The sequence below is a fragment of the Oryctolagus cuniculus genome, chromosome 7 (assembly GCF_964237555.1).
Source record: "Oryctolagus cuniculus chromosome 7, mOryCun1.1, whole genome shotgun sequence".
NCBI classification, from domain to species: Eukaryota; Metazoa; Chordata; class Mammalia; order Lagomorpha; family Leporidae; genus Oryctolagus; species Oryctolagus cuniculus.
The window spans coordinates 138529716-138551901 of NC_091438.1; the positions used below are offsets into that span (position 1 = coordinate 138529716).

The 22186-nt window shown below is 50.8% G+C and overlaps 1 protein-coding gene across 9 annotated transcripts in view; it reads left to right on the forward strand.

The window, feature by feature from the left end:
• The window catches only part of CSMD2 (CUB and Sushi multiple domains 2), a 618865-nt gene that overhangs the window by 61289 nt on the left and 535390 nt on the right, over positions 1 to 22186 (forward strand). For all 9 annotated transcript variants that reach the window (XM_051832045.2, XM_051832046.2, XM_051832047.2 and 6 more), the window contains exon 2: positions 56 to 272. In XM_051832045.2, coding sequence (XP_051688005.2) covers positions 56 to 272 — 217 coding nt within the window. The remainder of the gene's footprint in view (positions 1 to 55; positions 273 to 22186) is intronic.

The following is a 22186-nucleotide window of genomic DNA, read 5'->3' on the forward strand; positions in this document are numbered from 1 at the left end:
AAGCTTCTAGGAGTTCTTGTGGCCTACACTGAAGTCCGCCCTTTCTCTCTCCCAGGCCAGAACTGCACGTTCCAGCTGCAAGGTCCCAACGGGACGGTGGAGAGCCCAGGATTCCCGTATGGCTACCCCAACTATGCCAACTGCACATGGACCATCACCGCACAGGCCCAGCACAGGATCCAGCTCGTGTTCCAGTCCTTTGCCCTGGAAGAGGACTTCGATGTTCTGTCAGTGTTTGATGGCCCGCCCCAGCCGGAGAACCTGCGGACAAGGTACCCCCTCCCTAGTGCACACCCGGGGCCCCGAGAAGAGAAGCTTGCTTGGGAGGAAGGTTTATGGTCCCCGAGAAGACCACCTTCTTTTAATTTCCCCATTCCTTTTGATGTGCATAAGTATCTAATAAGTAGGATTGATGAGTAGGGCATTTGGGGGAACTAGATGGAAAACCTCCATATGGAAATGCTTGTGTGTTGTGGTGGATTCGTTCTGAGAGGAGGAGCGTGGTGGAGGCAAGAGGTCCGGAGTCACCACACAGACCCTGGGAGTCAGGTGAAAGCGAGCCAGAAGCGAGCAGCCCGCAGATAATTTATTTCAGTTGGTATAACAGCTTATATAGCCAAGGCTGCCAATCTGGTCAAGGGGCGGTCTATGCCCTAACCAATCATAGCCTGTTGCCAGGCAGTATCCGAAGCCATCCCATCATAGCCTGTTGCCAGGCAGGCTCCGTTGCCAGGTAGGTTTCAAAGCCATTCCTGAGTAACTGATGCTCGCTTGCCAGCGACCATCTTGGCATGGCCTTCTCATTCCACCATGTTTCCCCCTTTTCATTTATTTTTGAGCAATGGGAGGCATAATTCTTGGCCATACCATTGTTGACCCCATTTCCTTGTGGTCTCTGTACGCAGCTATGCCTGTCTTAGGTTGTCCCCCAGGGGATCTTACCCGTCGTTGACTAACCAGAGCTCAAAACAGGAGACCACAGGAGTGCTTGCTCAGATGGGGGTAGGAATGAGGAACAGTGGTAATCAGGAATGGCATGACCACACGCAGGCTGTGGGCCGTTCGAGTGGCTGACCAAAGCTAGTGGAGTATAAAACAGTTGTGGATGTGGCTATGGGTAGATTCTCAGGGTAGGATGATAGGGCAGGTGCATCTGCTAACAAGGCAGACTCTCACTCTTGTTCAGCTGGTTCTGGTTGGCTGTCAGTTGCAGGCTTGACGTTTCTGGCTGGTACCCAAATGGGCTGTCCTGCATTCTCTGGAAAGACACAAGCATATCCTCAACCCTTGGTTAGCAGAAGCCTTTCTAAGGGCGTTGGAATCCAGGGCCTGAATTCTGTGTCCACTCCTATATTAACGGCAAACATGCAGGTGGGATGGGGTCTAGCGGCTGCCCTGAGAGCCTGGGGTGCCTGGGGGCTGCCACAAATGTGGGGATCCTCACTGGGTGCAGATGGAATGACCTCACATGAGTTATTGTCTGGAGGTCCTCTAAGTTCATCCCTCGGGTATGTGGGGGATGGTTGACTAGGCATTGCTACATTGTTTGCTGCCTTGTTTGCTACCTTGTTTGCTACATTGTCATTTTCACTGTTGGAGGTCTCTCTCCCTAAGTCATCAACTGTTGTCTGTGAGGCAGACACCTGGAGTGACAGGCTCTTATCACTCACAGATTCACTGTGTTTGGTAATCTGCGTGGGATTCTGAGAGGGGGGTGTTTTTCCCATGTTTGAGTGTTTAAGAGCGGTGCGCCACACCAACTCTAGCCAAAGGAAAGATACCCACAGTACTGCTGCCATAACAAAACAAATTCCTAGCACCTCAGCAGCTAATGGCATTCTGCCGGGGGTTCCCTACGTTAGACAAACAGACAATGGTGCATCAGATCGTACGTATGTCCTCTGCTTAGTGGGGCACTTCCTTGATTAGTTAGGTCAAGGCCATATGCCCACACGGTGTCTCCGGAGCGTCACCTCTCTTGAGTGAGGGAAGATGACTTGGTTCTGAATTCTAGGATGATCAGTCCCTTATGTGAATTCGCCAGGTGAACTGAAAGTAAAAGGAAGAGCCAAGAAGCGGTGTATGCTTCTGGGCGGTGTGTGCCTAACCTGGGGTCACTTAGACCGAGGACAAGGACAAGGAAAGGGGCGTAGGAGGGGGTTCTGTGCTCATCCTCACAGAACCGAACAGCACACAAAACACCGAGGGGCCTACTTGCCGAAATCCAGGGGGGACCTTGCTGAGTCCCACATGCTATCTCTTTCTCAGTCACGTTGGCGCGCCAGATGTTGAGGTTGACTTGTTCTGAGAGGAGGAGCGTGGTGGGGGCAAGAGGCACAGAGTCACCACACAGACCCCAGGAGTCGGGTAAAAGTGGGCCAGAGGTGAGCAGCCCGCAGACTCATTTATTTCAGTTGGTACAACAGCTTATATAGTCAAGACCAGTCAATCTGGTCAAGGGGCGGTCTATGCCCCAACGGATCATAACCTGTTGCCAGGCGGTATCAGAAGCCATCCAATCACAGCCTGTTGCCAGGCAGGCTCCGGTTTTTTTTTTTTTTTTTTTTTTTTTTTTTTTTTTTTTTTTACAGGCAGAGTGGACAGGGGGAGAGAGAGAGAGAGAGAGAGAGAGAGAGAGAGAGAAAGGTCTTCCTTTTGCTGTTGGTTCACCCTCCAATGGCCGCCGCGGCCGGCGCGCTGCGGCGGGCGCACTGCGCTGATCCAAAGGCAGGAGCCAGGTGCTTCTCCTGGTCTCCCATGGGGTGCAGGGCCCAAGCACTTGGGCCAACCTCCACTGCACTCCCGGGCCACAGCAGAGAGCTGGCCTGGAAGAGGGGCAACCGGTACAGAATCTGGTGCCCTGACCGGGACTAGAACCCGGTGTGCCGGCGCCGCAAGGCAGAGGATTAGCCTAGTGAGCCGCGGCGCCGGCCATCAGATGGGTTTCAAAGCCATTCCTGAGTAACTGATGCTCACTTGCCAGCGGCCATCTTGGCATGGCCTTCTCATTCCACCATACTCATGTCTTTCTATTGATCCTGCATGCCGGGGTGTGTACATGTGTCTGTCTGTTGGTGTGTATTTGCACATGCAGCCATAGTCATTTTTCTCCTTGAACCCAGCAGATCAGAGGTTGAAGGATGGTGGTGATCAGAACGCATATGCCTTGCAACGTGGATTTTAAACTGTCTTTACTCTGCTGGGATTTGCCTGGCACTTGGGTGGCCTTTCACCATGGCTGTAGAATCTGGAGTTTGGGGAAGTTCCCATGCTCCCAAACCTGTACCCCGGAGTGTCCCCCAAGGGGGAGTGTCCACATGTGAGGAAGAAGACAGGAAGGCTTGCTTCACGTTTCTGGGTTATGGGGCAAAGAGTGAAGGCCACAATATCATAGCTCCTTGGGTTTTGATGACTCTGAGGCCTGCATCCGCCCACACAAGCCTTGTTCCTGTCCCTGTCCCCTCCGCCCAGGCTTCTGGGTGCCTCAGGAAGCCAAAGGGTTAATGGTGTGGCCAAGCTCCAGGGAGTCCCAGTGCTAATTGCTTCTGAAGATCTGGTACACTCTGAGCATCCCCTGCCTGGTGCTTAACCTCAAGGCTTTGTTTAAGAAGCACTGGTGCTCTCTGCTTCCCAGTTCCTGGAGCAGGGTCACCCCATGTTTATAGGAGCCCAGGGTTCCTAGGCCATGTCTCTTTTCTCTCCCCTCTACCTGTCCTCTGCAGGCAATGAAGTCTGGGAAAGCTGCAACCCCTAGGCCATGTCAGGACTTGGTGTCCAAGGAACCAGGAAATCTTTGGAGGGCTTTGAGCCAGGGAGACCCATTCTTTGATCTACCTTTGACTGCCATGGGGAGAGCAGAGTGACAGGGGTGAGGCAGGAGCTGGTCAGCCAGAGGCTGCTGTGATGGGGAGGAACGGTCAGGCTGGGCCCTCTTCCAAACCCAGCGTGGACAGGATTTGCTGCTGGATTGGGGATGAGGTATGAGACTCAGAAGAAGGGCTAGGATGATTCCATTCTTTTTGGCCAGCATGCGTGGCAGCAAGAGGTAGCTGTCTCCTGACATGGGGACGGCTTCGAGGCCCACAGCCCTCTGAATCCATGGGAGCTGTGGCAAAAATGTCAGGAGAAAAAAAAAATGCCTCTGTGCTTGCTGTTTTCCATCATTGTTCCCTAAACAATAGCCACACAGTGTACTGACTATTTTTGCATAGCTCTTCCCTTGCATTAGGTATGATAAGTTATCCAGAGATGGTTTAAAGGGTATGGGAGGATGTATGTAGGTTGCTATTTTTTTTTTCCTGCAAAAAGCCGTATTTCCGTTTGGTCCATTGGCTCTGGGGTGGTTACAAAGCTGCAAAATGGCTGGAAAGGGAGGCCTGTGGAGAAGCCATTATACAGGAGCTGCTGAGGCGCCTCTAGGCTCTGAGGGTGAAGCGCCTAGGCATCCTGGAGGGGGAGCTTTTCTGAGAGATGCTGGGGTTGGTACGTGATCGCCTATCTGCTTGACGAATCTCACTTCCTTATCTTCTGGGAAGTGGCTTCCCAGGACATCACAGATATGGGGGCTGGTGAGGGCAGAACTGAAGGCATGGCAATCCAATGGCCTGGCTCAGCTTCTCCAGGGCCAAGGTGGCTCCTGTGGCATCTGGGACTCATCCTGGGTGTCTAGAGTAGGCTCCTGGGTGGCCTGGAAGAGGGCATGACCCCAGGTGTAGGTTTTGCATGTGAAAGAGGTGCTGGGCAGCTTTGTGCTTCTCAGCCAGTGAGCAGAAGAAGCAGCCTGACCCTTCCCACCCTTGTGGTTGGGTGGAAATAGAAGCCCAGAGAGAGGAAGGTGTAGGAGGCCTGAGGATGCAAATGGACCAGGTGCTGGACAGCAGCCTTTTCCCCGGAGGAATAATTTTGGCCAACGTGGGAGCCCATGTTTGGATGGAAACAGGGAAAAACACACAAAAGTATTGGCTGGTCCTGGAAGCAGAAGATGGCTGGGAAGTGGCCCTGGAGGTTGTGAATGCAGAGGAGACTGTGGGGTGGTGGATGCTGGAAGAGGGGGAGTCCCCGCTCTGTTTCGACAAACACAGCTGAAGCCAGGGACAGGTCTGCAGGCCCCGGGGCATGCTGCCCGTGAGAAGGCTTGCATGCAAATGCAGCACCTCTGTAGATGGGGGACTTGAGCATCAGTGGACGTTGGTGCCCACTGGGGGGTCCTGGCACTGATCCCCTGCGGATACCGAGGGAGGGCTGCTTTTGCAAGAGGAGTGGTTGTGGGTGGGTGGGGGGGAGGAAGTGAAGGCTTTAGTTTTGCAGTCTACAGTGTGAGGTGCCTCGTGGATACCCAGACGGAGCTGTGAACATGCACTGAGGATGTGAGTTTAGCATTCAAGGACATGGAGCTGGAGACGTAAACTTGGGATACTGGGACCACGTGGTGCTTAAAAGCCGTGAGATTGGGTGAGTTCCAGGGGAGCTGGTCCTGGCCTTCAGACTTTGAAGCTCAGGTGACACCACCCTTGGGGCACCTGCAAAGACTTTGGGTGAATGTCTAGTAAAAGTTGGGTGGGGCCAGCCAGGCACTTGGCTGAGGTGTGGCCGCAGGCAGCCAGATTTACAATTCTGTGCCCTGGCGTTCTTCAGGCTTCCCTGGATCTCCAGGCTGGGACCTACAGGGTGTGGTCGAGCCTGTGTTTCTGATGCTTGGTTTTTTTGGATTCTGAGGGAAAGAAGACTCACCAGAGTGGGAGCTGCTTTGGCCCATGTTCCAAGGCATGGAGGGCTGGGCTTTCCATTATCTAGGGAAATAAGTGGTCCTGGCCAGGGCAGCCGCCAGTCATCCTAGGAGGCACACAGGAACCTGATGGGTTCCCAGCTGCAGCACAGCAGTCTGGCCTCCAGCCCTGTGGGAGGAGGCGGCACTGGGTGTGGTGCCTTCGGTTGGGTGCCCCTGCTTGGGCTCCTCGTCTCTGTCTTCCTGGTCTGCTCATTTCACAAGTAGCCAAGGGCTGCAGCCTCAGCCCGGGGAAGGGCTGGAAGGATCTCATGCCTCTTAGCACACATGGAACCAGAGAAGCTCGCTCACACTAGAAAGGGAACTGACCCCAGAGGCCATCTGGTGACATTGGAACGTGATGTCCTCGGAGGTATTGAAGTAGGTATGGAAGAGGGGCCCCAAGGATGTGTTTGGTGGGGACCTTGAGTCTTTGTGAACTGTTTTCATGTTCTTCCAAGATTGTTAGTATACACAGGTTTTCTTCAAATGCCCATAACAGCTGGGGATTGGCCAGGCTGAAACAAGGAGCCCAAACTCAATCTGTGTCTCCCATGTGAGTGGCAGGGACTCAAGTCCTGGAGCCGCCATTACTGCATCCCAGGGTACAAATTAGCAGGAAGCTGGATTCAGAAGCAGAGCAGGGACTCAAATCAAGACACTCAGTTATGGGAGGTGGGCGTCTCAGTTATGGGAGGTGGGCGTCTCAGTTATGGGAGATGGGCATCTCAGTTATGGGAGGCGGGCGTCTCAGTTATGGGAGGCAGGCGTCTCAGTTATGGGAGGTGGGTGTCTCAGTTATAGGAAATGAGTGTCTCAGTTATGGGAGGTAGGTGTCCCAAGTGCTTCTTCATTGCTGCCAGGTTTTCTTCTGTGTGTTTGTCTAGGAAATCACGTCTTGTCTTGAGGTTTTCAAGTGTGTTAGCCTAGGACTCTGTAACTTTCCCACTCCATCTTCCGATCCCCGCAGTAGGGGTACTACGTCCCACTTCTGGCATCTGCCCTGGTGCATTTGCACTCTCTCTCTCTTTTTTTTTTTTTTTTTTTACTTGTTGAGTCCTGCCAGAAGTTTGCCTGTTTTATTGGTCTTTTTAAGGTTCCAATGCGAGGGCTATCAATTTTATTCTTTCTCTGTTATCTAACCTATTGATTTCTGCTTTTATCTGTATCCATTCTTTTTCCCCCCACTTACCTTAGGTTGATGTTGCTCTTTTGCTGATTTTGTGAATTGAATCAGTTCCATTATTTCTTGTTTGATAATAAAAACATTAAGAGACATTTTCCCCTAAGTACAACTTTGACCATTTCCCATAAATTTTGATGGGTAGTTGTTAGTTTAGAGAGAGTTCCTAATTGCAGTTTTGTTCTTTCTTTGGCTCTAGGGCTTTTTCCTCAAAATTTCAAATAATATTTGTTTGTACTTAAGAAATTATTATCCCATTTTATTGCATTATGATCAGATTATGATTTCTGCTATAGAGAATTTGTTGACATTTTCCCTCTGCATGAGATCAATTTTTATAAACGTTCTATGAGTATTTGAAAAGAACAGATATTCTGTCATCGAAGGGTGAAAAAATCCCATTATTCATATAAGTGAATTTTTTCTAATTTCTTATTTATTGCCTAATTAATATTTTTCAAGAAAGAGTGTTTTGGTCTCACATTTTCACTGTGGCTTTTGCTAGTTCTCCTTTTATTTCTGTTTTAATTTTGTGTATTTGTTGCTGTATGCTTCAGCATGCAATATTCTTCAACATTTTTAAACATTAAATGTTCAAAAGGAATGTTATGCTTTTCTAATATAAATTATTTTTATCTCCCACATTTTTAGGGGCCCTTAAATTCTGCTTTGGCACCAATATTGCCACTGTCTTCTCTTTTTAGGTCTGCATTTATTGGGTCCGTCTTTGTTAGTCCCTCATTTTTGATACATCTACATGATTGTATCTATGTAATCATTTTAGGGGGATTTCTTAGTAAAGCATTTCCTTGGTTATTTTTATTAAGTCCTGGTGGTCTGTATTCTTTAATAAGAGAGTTTAGTCCACTCTCATTTTTTGGTGATAACTAGTATGTCTGCTCCTCTTTGGTATTTAATGCTTTCTATTTCTTTTTAAGATTGATTTATTTATTCTTTTGAAAGCCAGGGTGACAGAGAGAGGGAGAGAAAGGGAGTGGGAGAGGAAGAGAGAGAGAGAGAGAGAGAGAGAGAGAGAGAGAGAGATATCTTCCATATGTGGTTTCACTTCCCAAATGGCCACAAGTGAGGTCTGGGCTAGGCAGAAGCCAGGAGCCAGGAACTCTATCCTGGACTCCCATATTGGTGACAGGGACCCAAGCACTTGGGTCATCTGCTGCCTTTTGAGACATCATCAGGGAGCTGGATGGGAAGTGGAGCAGCTGGGACTCAAACTGGCACCAATGTGGGAAGTTGACACTACAGCAGTGGCTTTTTCCACTACACCATAGCACCGGCCCCCATCTGCTGCCTTTCAAGACATTATCAGGGGCCGGCGCCGTGGCTCACTAGGCTAATCCTCCGCCTTGCGGCGCCGGCACACCGGGTTCTAGGGTTCTAGTCCCGGTCGGGGTGCCAGATTCTGTCCCGGTTGCCCCTCTTCCAGGCCAGCTCTCCGCTGTGGCCCGGGAGTGCAGTGGAGGATGGCCCAAGTCCTTGGGCCCTGCACCCCACGGGAGACCAGGATAAGTACGTGGCTCCTGCCATCGGATCAGCGCGGTGCGCTGGCCACAGCGCACCGGCCGCGGCGGCCATTGGAGGGTGAACCAACGGCAAAGGAAGACCTTTCTCTCTGTCTCTCTCTCTCACTGTCGTCTCTGCCTGTCCAAAAAAAGACATCATCAGGGAGCTGGATAGGAAGCTGAGTAGCTGGACTTGAGCAGGAGCTTGGAGGTGTGGGATTCTGGTATTACAGTCAGCAGCTCAACCTGCTGTGCCACAACACTGGCTCCAGTGCTTTCTGTTTTTAAGCCTCTTTACTGTCACTTCTTTTTCTGTCTACAAATGCATGTTTGCTTTGCTTCCTCTCTGATTTTTGTTCTACTCCTGGTAAAAATTTCCTTCTTTAGAGCACATTTTAAGCTGTTCCTCTCTGTCAACATCCCGCCTGGCTAACCTTTTCCCTAATCAGGTCTGGTTGGCTCTGCATCTTGGAAACCTTCCTCAGTTGTTTTTTTTTTTTTTTTTTTTTTTTTGACAGGCAGAGTGGACAGTGAGAGAGAGAGACAGAGAGAAAGGTCTTCCTTTGCCATTGGTTCACCCCCCTACCAAATGGCCGCCGCAGCTGGCGCGCTGCGGCCGGCACACCACGCTGATCCGAAGGTAGGAGCCAGGTGCTTCTCCTGGTCTCCCATGGGGTGCAGGGCCCAAGCACTTGGGCCATCCTCCACTGCACTCCTGGGCCATAGCAGAGAGCTGGCCTGGAAGAAGGGCAACTGGGACAGAATCCGGTGCCCTGACCAGGACTAGAACCTGGTGTGCCGGCGCCGCAAGGCAGAGGATTAGCCTATTGAGCCATGGCGCCAGCCCCTTCCTCAGTTTTGGTAGAAAGTGGCAGCTGTCTGGTTTTCCCAGCCACCAATGCAGGTATTCCATCTCTTCTCGGACCTCAGATAACTTCCTTGAGAGTTCCTGGGCATTTAACACGGCATCCTGGCTCTGCATCTTGAACTGGGAATTCCTCTCATAAACGTTGTTAATCTTGCTCATGCCAGTGTGACTCAAATTGGGTTTTTAATTTTTATGTTTATCTTTGGACAGGTTGTTGCTAATTCATGGAAATTCAGTGATATCCATACATAGGTCTTATAGGCGGGACCTTGCTGAGTTCAAATAGTTTTGTTGCTATCTGTGAATCAAAACATTTTTGTTTCTCCCTTCCCAATCTGGATGCCTTTTATTTCTTTTCTTGCTTGATTGCATTGGCTAGAAGCGCCAGTGTAATGCTGAAAGGACGGGATGAGTATGGACATCCTGATCTGATGGGGATGGGGGAAGCCACTGTTCAGTATGATGTTCACAGTAGGTGCTCTGTAGACACCTTTTTTTAAAAAAAAAAAAAGATTTATCTATTTATTTGAAAGGCAGAGTGATAGAAGGAGAGGGAGAAAGATTTCTGTCCACTGGTTCATTCCTCAAATGGCTGTAATGGCTGGAGCTGGTCCAGACCAAAGCCAGAAGCCAGGGTGGCAGGGACCCAACTGCTTAAGTCATCATCTGCTGCTGCTTTCCCAGTTGCATTAGCAGGAAGGGGGTCTGAAGCAGAGCAGCTGGGACTTGAACCGCCTCTGGGATATGGGGTGCTGGGATTGTAAGTGGTGGCCTCTTCTGCTGCGCCCTGGCACCGACCCTGTCTGCAGAGGATTCAGCATGATCTGGCTGCAATGTGGAAATACTCTGGGATAGGGGCCAGACTGGCGACTGTGGTGGCCTGCATGGGAACGATGAGCAGAGAAGGTGATGTGGATTTGGATGCTGTTGGGAAGGAGTTGTCCTGAGAGTTGTTGGTGGATTTATAGGGACTCTGCAGTGGGAACAAGAGAAAGAAAGGAGTGGGGGATGACCCTGCAGTATCTGGCTTGGAAACAGAAAGCAAACCAGATGGGCCTGCAATGGATTGCAGTCTCCACTCATCTGATAGAGCAGGGGACTCCCTGCACGCAGGGTTGTCCTGGGATGCTCAGGTGCCGCAGGTGCAGACCAGGATCTACAGCTCACTGGGCTCTGCGGCTCTGCGTTGATGAACACCACGACCTCATACAAGGCCTGGCTTCTCTGAGCCTCCTTCATGAAGTGGGTGTGGGGGACCCACCTTCCATGGCTGTTGTCTTGGAGGGGAGCCCCCCTGCTGCAGATCCTTAAGCAGTCTGTAAACACGGTTGGCATCTGCGTCCTTTCCTGTTCTTCGGGCTTAGTAACTTAGACCTGTCTCGGGGGCTTTGCTGCCTGTCCTGACTTCATCCCAGCCTACCCATTGGACTTTTTAGATTGGGGGAATGGCTGATGTGGAGGAAAGATGCTGAAAAAGGCATTGGGCTGAGGGAGTGCCCATTGTGTATGTGCTATGTTATGTGTCTGTGTGTAGTGTGTGTGCATGCAATGTATCATGTGTCCATATGCATGTCATATATTGGGTATGCGCACATACTATATCATGGACATCATGTAACATGCATGTGAGTAATGCAGCATGTGTAACTACATAATGTGTATGTGTGTTATGTATCATGTGTATGCATGCAATGTGTATGCATATTATGCATCATATCCTTGCTGATCCCATGGTAATCCTCTCCCCCACCCCATTCCCAATGCAGACAGTGTGGAGAGGGGCAGACAGCAGGTCTCTCTCTACTTGCCCCACCTGGGGGCTTGCTGTGTTTATTGTCTGAAGCTTGATGGGCACAAGTCTTGCAGTGCGTGGCATTGCTGCCTTTTGAATGCAGCTCCCTGTTCTCTCCTTCCACCCCATGCTCTGACCTTTCGTATTATGGATATGCGCCAACAAAAGGCTGAAGGGTCCCCTTCCCACCCAAGGCCCCAGGTCCCTTTAAAATCAGCTTTATCCACCTTGTCCTGGGTTTTGCCATGGCAGTGAGCTTCCCTCCTGGTAGATTCTGGTTCCTTGAGCCTGAGAGCCATGCCTTCTACCACATTTTTGCTGAGGGAGAGCCCAGCAGTGAAACATGCCCTAGTCTTATGAGTGATTGATGTGAGCCTGAGTTCCAGCTCCTCCCTCACTGTGTGGCACTGGCAAACTGCCTGGACCCTTACCCTTAGTATCCTTATCTATGAAGTAGGTATATCAAGATATGCCACCCAGGTTGGTCAGTGAGGATTAAATCAAATGAGGTACATAAACTACTTTGGATTGTGACACAAAAGGATTGCTTGTATACATGTTGAAAAATGAGAAAACACCATTAAACAAAAAGATGAAGCAATTCAATAAATGTTTTTTTAGGTCTCAACCGAAGGCAGTTTGCCCCACCCTGACCCCAGCTTCCTCCCAGGCCACTTGGCAATGTCTGGAGACATTTTGATTGCCACAGCAAAAAGTGTGCTCCTGGCATCTAGCAGGTCAAGGCCAGGAATGTTGCTGAACATCTGTCAAAGCACAGGACGGCTGCTCTCAACAGAGAATCACCCGGCTCCAAATGCCAGTGGTGCCGAGGCTGAGAGGCCCAGAGGCACCAGATAGTGAGTTACGGCCCTTTGGCACCAGATAGACTTGGGTCTGAGCCTCTTGCTATGCCAGTGACCTGAGGGCAAGTGAGTCAGCCCAGCTGAGCCTCGGTTTGCTCCTCTCGGCTATGCTGCGACAGCTGCACCTGGCTTTGCTCAGGAGACGGTGCCAGCGGGCACCTTGCACATAGCTGGTTCCATGTGCAGACGCCATGCCTCTCCCAGCCATTCCCTTTCTCCACCAGGAGCTCCGAGCCATCTCCCCGAAAACATCTCACATTTCATCTGGAGCTATTCACATGCAGCAGCAGCCTGGGGTGCCAGAAGGCAGCTTCTGGCTGCTCGAAATTAAATTTACAATGGAAGCTGATCAGAGCCTTCTCATAATGGGTCAGGGTGGGAAACTGGAGTCGGAGCCCATCCTGAGGCCGGGGAGGCTGTAGGAGTTTGGAAATTAGCGAGAGAAGAACAAAGAGCCTTCCAGAGAATGCAGTGTCAGCCCTGGCTGGATGAATTATTGAAACAATTCCCATGTCTCCGCTCCTGCACAATTAGGGTTGCCTCTCCGTGCTGGCACACAGCCCCATGGCTTTGCAGTTGCACGTGGAATGAAGTTTTGCAGTAGGACACAAACGGACATCATCCATGGAGTCGCTGGTAATCAGTGGCCTCCCTCTGTAGGGTAGGGCTTATAGGGAGCTGGTGGCCACTGCATCAGTTAAGCACTGGGAAGCCACCCTCAGTGCAGACATCTGGGCTCGAGTGAGGGGTCGTGCCACAGCTTGACCCCCCACCCCCGCAATTACTGGCAATGCGCATTCTGTCTTGATCCCAAGGTGGATGCAGTTGGAGATCTCTGGTGTGAGTTCCAGATGTCACTTGACTGCTATCGGACATCTGTTTGGAAGCTGTAAAACCCCACATGTTTGCCAGGTTTATTGTCTTCTTATAAATAAATGTCACAGCAGAGGCCCTCAAAGGACTTGTCTGTTGGATTAAAAAATGTGCCTTGCATATCAGTAGGGTGTCCTGGGAGGGTCCTCTCCCCGGAGTCCTTCTGGAGGGTGCTCTAGTGGGTAGGGGGTGGTTGGTTGTCGGGGGAGGATCCAATGGGATGAAGGAAAAAGCTTTGTTTAGGATGGGACCAGTGAGGGTGCTGAACAGGGGACAGAAGAAACGAACACAGAATGCCTGCTGTGTGCCAGCCAACATGCTAGACCTATTTGTTCACTTACAACACGTTTATGGAAAGTCTACAGGAACACCAAGTGTTGGAGGTGCAGTGGTTCACAAGGCAGCTCTGGCCTGCAAGGACCTTGCTCTATCATGAGGAAGGCAGAAAACTGAGCAGCAGGGGGTCCAGGATGCTACAGGGATGGGGAGCCTGACCGGGTCTTGGAGGATGCTCATCTGCAAGCTTGGGGACCCTCGCTTCCTCTGCCCCTTGGCTCAGTTCTCTCTTCACATCACGACCCAGTGGTTGCTTCCTCACCCAGGCGTGTGACATCCCTACTGCCCATCCTGGTCAACCCTTTCTGCGGTACTTGCTCAGATCACTGTGCAGCCATGCTGCATAATTTTTCGTGTGTGTGTGTGTGTGTGAGAGAGAGAGAGAGAGAGAAGAGAGGAGAGAGGAGAGAGGAGAGAGGAGAGAGGAGAGAGGTGAGAGGAGAGGCAACTTCTTTGATTTATCCCATTTTCACAAGACTGTAAGCTCCACAATTAGCCACTTTCATTACATTCTGTTGTAGTTCCAAGACCCCACACAGTGCCTGGCATATAGAAAATGCTCAACAAGTATTTCTGAAGTGAATGAGTGGATGCTGTCTGGAGGAAGGGCTCCCTGACAGAGATGGAGGGAGGAGATGGGGAGGGTCTTTTAAGCCAAGAGAAAAATGTGCGTAGGTCCAGGCCAGGGTGAGGGGAGACAAGGCACAGACTGTCACCAGTTTTGTTCGTCATGGCTGCAGTGTCAGGGAGAGCGAGAATGGCTGTGGCCAGATCGTCAGGGGCCTGTGTACTTTGCTGGGAAGCTTAACACATGTCCCTAGGGAAGTGGGGACGCAGGGAAATGTTCTAAACAGGCATTAGAAACACAAGCCAATAATTCAGAAACCATCCGCACCACCCCCACCGCCAGCACCCAGAGGCGGGCAGGAGCCATTCTGCTTGTAGGGGTGAAGTAAGCAGCCAAGCCCTCTGAGCTGCCCAGTGGCTACAGGAGGAGTGGACGGGAGAAGCCCAGAGCCAGAAGCCAGGCTTTCCTCTGACCTGAGATGCTGTGTCCCTTTGCACGCACTCCATAGCCTTTAAAAAAACTATTTCATTTCCTTTTTAAGCAGTTTCTCCAAAAAAAGTGAAAGCATCAGGTGCGCACTGTTTACAAAGTCAAGCAGTGCAGCACAGAGAGTGAAGTCCCAGTGCCTCCTTCCCCAGGCGCTCGTCCCGGCCATGTTCCCTGGGGGTACGCGCTGTTAACAGTTTGGTGTGTGGCCAATTTATTTTTAAATAAAGATTCATTAAACTGCCCATGAGGCTTATTGGGACATCCATCAGCCCTTTAAAAATTGTTCTGATGAATTAAGTGTAAACTAATTAGAAACATGGATTCAATTACCCTTGAAACACACAAGGGTTTAATAATTAATAGGAAGAGGGCTTGAGGCCAAAGGCATTATGGATTTTATCAAACCCCTAATATCTGAAAAGTAAATATGTTTGATTCACCCTAAATGCTGGCAAATTTGCATCCCGCAGCAAACCTGTTGGTGGGAGCCATGTGTTTAATTGGGGAAGTTATTCTGTGATGAATGAGTCAGCAGAAGTCGGGTGGAGAGGCCAGAGCCCACTGGGAGTTGCCGGTCAGAGCTGCCTGGGACAGCAGTCCTGGCTGACTGTACTCAGTGTTCTATGCAGTCCTTGAACAGACAGTCCTGAGGGGGATGGATACTGCTGAGGTCCCCGGTGTGACCACCAACCCCGGCTTTGGGCCCCGAGCATCTAGGGCTCAGAGTTGGGCCAAGGAAATGCTGTAGGACTTTTGGAGGAAAATACTCAGTTTATCGCCTTGAACTATGAACTATATGAACTGTGATGACGTAGATGGCTGTAGGGAGGGTCCAGGGGTGGAATCCTATTTACCTGCTGTGTGCCAGATGATGGATGTGCTCAAATGCATGCATCTCAACTTTTTTGTGCCCCTCTCCCCAATTTATCTTTTGGTTCCATTTCCCATTAACTTTCTTGTGTCCTTGAACCTTATCTCACTTCATCTTTGCAGGCTTCTGACGCCTAAGAATCGGTGTCTCAGAGGCGACATGCCTCGGGAAGCCGTTCCCAGACTTGTAGCTCTCTGACACCCAAGTTCACATCAGGGCCAAAGTGGGCTTTGAAATGGGAGGCATGGAGGTCCTCTAGGACTGGGGCTCTGGAAACCAATGGCAGTGACCCTTGGGGCAAGCAGCCACGTGCGCATCGCCCAGTGCCAAAGGGAAGATCTGGGCAGCAGTGGGAAGAGGGTTTGGCAGCAGGTGGTACACAAAGCCAGGTGGGCCGCAGTGTCAGAGTCCTGGGCAATCACTCCGTGCACAGCAGAACCCTGCGGCTCAAGGTCAAAATCATTTTTTGTGACAAAGTCTCACCTTGCATATTTGCCAAGTCTGCCGTGTAATAGCGGCCAAAATTGAAGGCCCTGCAGAGACTGAGGCTTGAGCCAAAAGGCTGTGCTGGCTACTGCCTCTCCTCACCCTCGGTCCTGCCCGCCGTGCCCTGAGATGTGGGTCCAAGAGTCAACAGGACCCCAGAATGGAGCTGGCCACCCCTTGACTGTCATCTGCCTCTTGGTTGCAAGTGGCTGCCGACAGGGCTGTTGCCAAGATGCGAACGTGGTCCTTCTTCATCCTCGATTCTTAGTCCCCGAGTCTATGGGTGCAGGCATTCTCGTCCTCCTTCTGATAGCAGAAATGGGACACAAATCACCACCTCCCAGATACAGTTTCCCATGTGTTGGTTTTTAAGGGGACAAACAGCTGAATTGTTGAACCAGCAGGTGAGTCTGAACTGCCACCAAGTGCAGTGTGGCACCCAGCGCCAGGACTGGGGTGGGTTCCATCCCACCCTGGCCATTGGTTTGCTTGCATCTTTACCCAGTCCTGTCCCTGCTCAGGGCCCGCTCTGTTTTCCTGACTTACAATGTGCGGACTGAAGTCTAGAGGAAATCCAGCATTCCCTCCAGCTCTGAAATTGCCTTCCACTGATGCTGGGGATGCACGTAGGACTCAGAGATAACCCGGATCTTGTGAGATTATTTCTGCCCTAGCCGGGTATTGCTCTTGGCTCTTTTAACAAGTCCAGCATTTGTCTTTGGCATAAGGGTTTTTTTCCAATCTGTGTTAAGCAGTGTGGCAGAGAAGGCCGACTGTCTACCAGAGGCCCTGTGCCTCTCCCATGGCAGGGAGCTGCCAGCAGAAAGCAGTGCGCAGCCAGGGCTGATGTGTCCCAGCCCCCGTGCATCTAGGTGGGGCCATGGGACTCAGTGGTGAGCACACAGAGCACAGGAGTGATGTGCGTGCCTTGCAGGCCTGCCCCACAGAAGCTCCCTGCAACCCTCTACTCTCTCGTTCCCTGGGCACAGGAGCTGGAGGAAGCCTGGGTGACTCACATAGAATAGAAGCTGCCCCTCCCAGATGCATTTTACCCAAGTAAATAAGCTTGTAAGTAAATTTAGATTTCTGCGAGTCTAGGACTAATTATTACTGCGACTAGCATTCCCTTTGTCATTGAAGGCTCTGAGTCTTGGCATTTAAGAACTTATTTTAGAGCCCAGAGGTAGGCAAGGATTCAGCCCAGCAGAGGCCATTTGTTTTCTGGAACTGCTTGCCTCTGGGCAGATACAGTTTCTGGATGGTCGGGCCACCAGTTAGGCCACTGGACCACAAGATGTGATCATCTTAAAGCAATTGCTGATGCTACTGACTTTGGGTGGATTCTCGGCCCCCAGCTGTGGCTCTTATTGTAGTCACTGCCTCCCGCCCCATCCCTTGCAGCCCTGGCAGAGCACCCACTGGGTGTGTGATTAAGAGAGAGGGTTTATCTGGGTCCATGTCCTTGCACAGCCTCCTACTTGCTGTGTGACTTTGAGAAAGCCACCTCTTGCTGAGTCTCTGTTTCCACATCCACAGAGCCGGGATTCCAGTAGAATCTACATCATGGAGCGGTTTTAAAGAGTTGCCTACCCGAACAAGTGTAAAATACAGTGCTGGACACATGGCAGGAGCCCACCCAGCAAGGGCTAGTCTTGTTATTTTCCAGTCCACAAGTTCATCACTTCCAGCAGCCTCCCCTGCCACCATGGGTGATGGTCCACATCACCATCGTCTTCTACCTCGATGATCACAATAGCCTTCCACCTGGTCTCCCTGCTGTTGCTTTGCTCCCTTCAGTCCATCTGTAATACCAGCCTTAGGGAACTCTTCTATAAAAAAGAGAAAAATAAAAAAGAGTAAAGATCTATTAATTAAAACAAATAAAATCGATTTAGCTTTACAGAAGAGTTGTGAAGTCAGTGTGGGGAGTTCTCGTGTACCCCCACACCATTTCCCGTCTTCAACATCTCACATTCGTATGGTATATTTGTTGCCGTCCATCAACCCATACTGATCTGATGTAAGATTATTTACGGCATTCAGATTCCCTCCGTTTTTATGGGGTTTCCTTTTCAGTTCCCGAACCCTGTCCAGGATTCCACGTTACATCTGTCAGGTTGTCTTGTGGCTGTGACGGTTTCCCAGGCTTTCTTCTATAGAACATCCTTCAGTTGGGATCTTTCTGATTTCTTCTGGTTATGTCTGGAAGGAAGGCCTCATTCTCATCACATCACATCAAACGCACGTGCCATCCACATGACTTACCTCTGTTGGCCCTGACCACCTGGCTGGGGTGGGGTGTGTCAGGTTGCTCTGTGGCAGAGTCGCTCCCTTGGCCCCACTGCGGTAGCCTTTGTAAGGAAGCTGTAAGTGCAGCCCCCACTTGAGGAGTGGAGTGTTCATCTCCTTGAATGCAGAGCGTCTCTGTAAGTTATTTGGGATTCTTCTGCCTGAGAGAGCTATCTGTTCTCCTCCATATATTAATTTATTCAATTACTTATTTATATCAGTAGGCTCTCATGCATGTTTGATTCTTGCGTTGTAATCCAACGCTACTTTATTTTGTTGCTTGACTTGTTGGATGCTGGTTCAGTTGGCAGTTGGCTCCTCTGTCCTTTGATGTTTCCCATCACTGTGAGTTTTTGTCATGAAGTTGTCACTACTTAGTGCTTTGCTGCTTTTATTTCTGGGACTACAAGACCCTCCACATTTGTCTTATGTATTTTCCAGCCCAGTCCTAGAATCAACCATGGATCCCAAGAGCTCAATTTCTTTGATCAGAGAAGGGTATTAGAAACCAAGATCTGGGTGCTGGGTGTGTTGGCTGCTGTTGTGGTATTGTCACATTGATACCTTCTCAGCTGTCAAAGCAAAGGCACTTAGACACATGCGTATCACGCACATCTATAAATGTTTCTGTATGCATCCATCTGTGGCTCTATGTTCAGTTAAGCCTTAGTTCACAGTGGAATCTTTCACTCCAGCCCATTACCACATACATCACTCTAACCTCTCCCCAGCTTTGTCTGCAACCTTCCATTGCAACGAGAAGAAACCTGGCTCCCACCATCAGCCATCCGTGTGCTTAATTGTTCAGTTGCAGTATTCTTGTAGAGTTGCTTGAGAATTGCCAACTGGTGCTCCCATGGGAAACCATTTTCTCAGCCAGATGCAGTACTGAGGTCTGGTTCTTTCCCCTCTCGTCCTATAGACTCCACTGATTTCCAAAGCCACCTTTGCCCCTACCGCCTCTTACATCCAGAACCTGGGACAAGCCATGAAGGAAGTTGTTGCTTGTGAAATTGGCTGTGGAATGAGTGAACACAAGGCTGTTTCTCACGCATTCCAAAAACATGATCACCACCCCTTGTGCTGGCTGTGGAGGCCACAGATGCAGGTCTTCCCTCCAGTTGCTTGTGGGCAGCAGCAGCCACTGCCACTGCCCAGGACACTCCCAGCACCCCAGCCTCTCCGGTGCCTTTCAGAATACTCAGAAACTCCCTGTCTCAGGGCCGCACAGCAGGGGATTCTGCAGAGTGTGAACCCTTGGCTGCCTCAAGCATCTCACTGAGCTTCAGTGCCCACTTTCCATGGCCCTCACGCTCTGCCTGCATGGACTGTGTGCCCTTCAGCTTCTCAGCCACTGCCAGCCCTTGCCTGGTCTTTGCCCTGTTGCCTTCCCTCCCTTCCTCCTTCTTCTCCTGGATGAAATGTCATTGTCCCCTAGGGACCTCCTGGAACTCCTGATCTGAATCAGAATCTCTTTTTATTCTCCCCTGCATCACCATATTCATTTCTTTCAGGGTACAGTTACCTCTCCTCTCTCTCTCTCCCCCCTTATATGTTTAATGTATCTGATGGTTTCCTGTCTTTCCCAGTTAGAGCAGAAACATTAGGAGGCAGGCACCCACATCTGTGGGTTTGGCACTGTGTCTCTAGCACGAGGCACATGCCTGGCACACACAGGGCCTCAGGTACTCACTGGGTTTGCCTGAGCTGTTTTGGAGATGAGGAGGGGGCAGAGTGGGTTCCTCCCCTCCTCATACCCTTTACCTCCTTTCCTTCCTGCCTGGCCCTTCCTCTGCTCCCAGACCTGGGGACCTGAGTCTCAGGCCTTACCCACCACTCCTGGCCCCTCTGTCTCAGTCACTGAGCAGATTTCACCCCATGGAGAGTGACTCAGCCTCCACCATGCACAAAGCTCTTTCCTAGGCAGGGAGAATAGGGAAGGGAAGAAAAGACAGCCGTGTGCGCCCTTGCTTACATTCTAGTATGTGGAGGACAGAGCAGAAAATGTGAGGTCAGCCCTGTGCGGAGATTGACATGTGGGCCTTCTCACCAAGGCAGCCCAAGGCCAAGAAGGAAGCTCCCGCCCCTCCCAAAGACAAAGGCTAAGAACTGGCTTTAAAGACCAAGAAGGCAGTGCTGAAGGAGTCCACGGCCACACATCACCCACCTTCCTGGGCCCAAGACACTGCTTCTCTGGGGGCAGCCCAAATACCCCTGAAAGACCACCCCCAGGAGAAACCAGCTTGACCAATGTGCCAGCATCAGCTTCCCCCGACCAGTGAGTCTGCCGTGAAGAGGATAGAAGACAACACTCGCTTGTGCCCAGTGTGGCTGTTGAGGCCAAGGAGCAGCAGATCAGACAGGCTGTGAAGAAGCTCTGTGACACTGACGTGTCACCCTGAGCTCATCACCCTGAGCACGCCTGTTGGCTCACAGGAGGGCTGTGCTGCATTGGCTCCTGGTTATGACGCTTTCTTTGGATGCTGCTCACAAAATCAGGATCACTTACGCTGAGTCCAGCTGGCTAATTCTACATATATGGTTTTTTTTTTTCACTATGAAAAAAACTGAAAATTTTTACCTGGGAGAAGGTGTGAAGTTACAAAGGGCGAGATCTTAATGAGTGACCAAGGAAGCTGCCACCAGGAAGGAGACTCTTGAATAAACGACCTGAGTAGGGTGTTCTCACCTACCTTCAGGTGTCCAGAGGCACCTGTGTTTCCTTTCTCAGGAGGGCCCAGCAGGTTTTATGAGGGACATTTAAGAGGGAAGTAACTATATTCATCTGGAAACATGAGGGACACACAGGTGCACCTTGCACGCCAGGACTGCCAGCAGCTGCAGGTGACTGGAGTTTCCAGGGTGATGTGGTGAAGGCAGTGTAGACAGTGTAGACTAGTCTGGCTGCTAGCGAAATCCTCAAAGCGATTTCTGACCCCCTGACATCTTAGGGACCGGCAGTGTCTTCAGTCTTTCTCCCAAGGAGAAAGTGTGTTCACGAGGTTAGTATTGGGAAGCTCTTCACATCTAACAACACTGTTCATTGTTCCCTGTTGGCTCAAGGTCCCCCATCATCCTGGTCACCTTTGTCCCTTAGTAAGCAGCCTTACCAAGCATCAGATAGAAGGAAGCCTGGACCTGTGCCACCACCTGTCCTAGCTGATTCTTTTTTTTTTTTTTTTCCCCAGAGGGCTCTCAGTTAGTGAACTGGGGATTTTCATGAAGCCTTGGCCAGTTGGTTAGAAGCACAGCCAGCCTCTCCCATCTGCAACAGACAGGGTGGACCTTAGATATCCACTGACCCTACAAAGCAGAGGGGAACAGTCACAGGTCCCAGCTCCCTCAGTCCAGCTGGGTTTCATTCCTGAGCAGCAGAAGTCAGCACTGTCCAGAGATGAAAACAACTAGAATACCGTCAACTGGGTACTCAGGGAATAAGAGCCAAGGAGTTAAAGGCAGGGGCCCGTGGTTCAAGTCCTGGCTGCTGCACTTCCAATCAACCTCCCTGCTAAGGCACCTGGGAAAGCGGTGAAGATAGCCCAAGTCCTTGGACCCCTGCACCCACATGGGAGACCTGGAAGAAGCTCCTGGTTCCTGGCTTCAGATTGGCCCAGCTCCGATTGTTGTGACCCTTTGGGGAGTGAACCAGCAGATGGAAGATTCTTTCTCTGTCTGCTTCTGCCTCTGTCTCTGTCTCTGTCTCTTTCTCTGTAACTCTGCCTTTCAAATAAATAAATCTTTAGGGAATGAAAAGCAGTTAAAGGCAGCTTAGAAAACAGCCACTAACAAACTTCAAGACTGTACCCTTTAAGTGCCTGCTCTTGCTTCTCCCACTTGTGCCTGATTGTTGCTTCCCAGATGGGTTGGTTGATTTCCATCTCTCAGCAAGCCAGGAAGAGCTGTACTCATTCCACCTTTCAGAGGAGAAAGCTGGGGGTCAGAATGGTCATAAACCCAATGCTAATTAGGCATAGCTGAGTTCTCAGCATTTTCCTGCTTGCTCTGAATTGGTGCCCAACAGCAGGTAGGCACCTGGTCTTGCACTGGGCAGGAGAAAGGCCCATGGGAGCTGGCAGCCCAAACACCTGTGTACCTGTAGGGTGGCAGCGGGTCAGTGAGAAGCTACCCGAGATGGGGCTCTCCCTCACCGCTCATCCCTGCCCATGTTGGAACGTGTCTGCACGTGGACAAGAGGAATAGAATTGCGGTCTTTGTCTTCTGTGCTCCTCCTGCGATGGAAGCACGTGAAGGTGAGGTCCCGACATGGCAGATTACTTGTAGAAC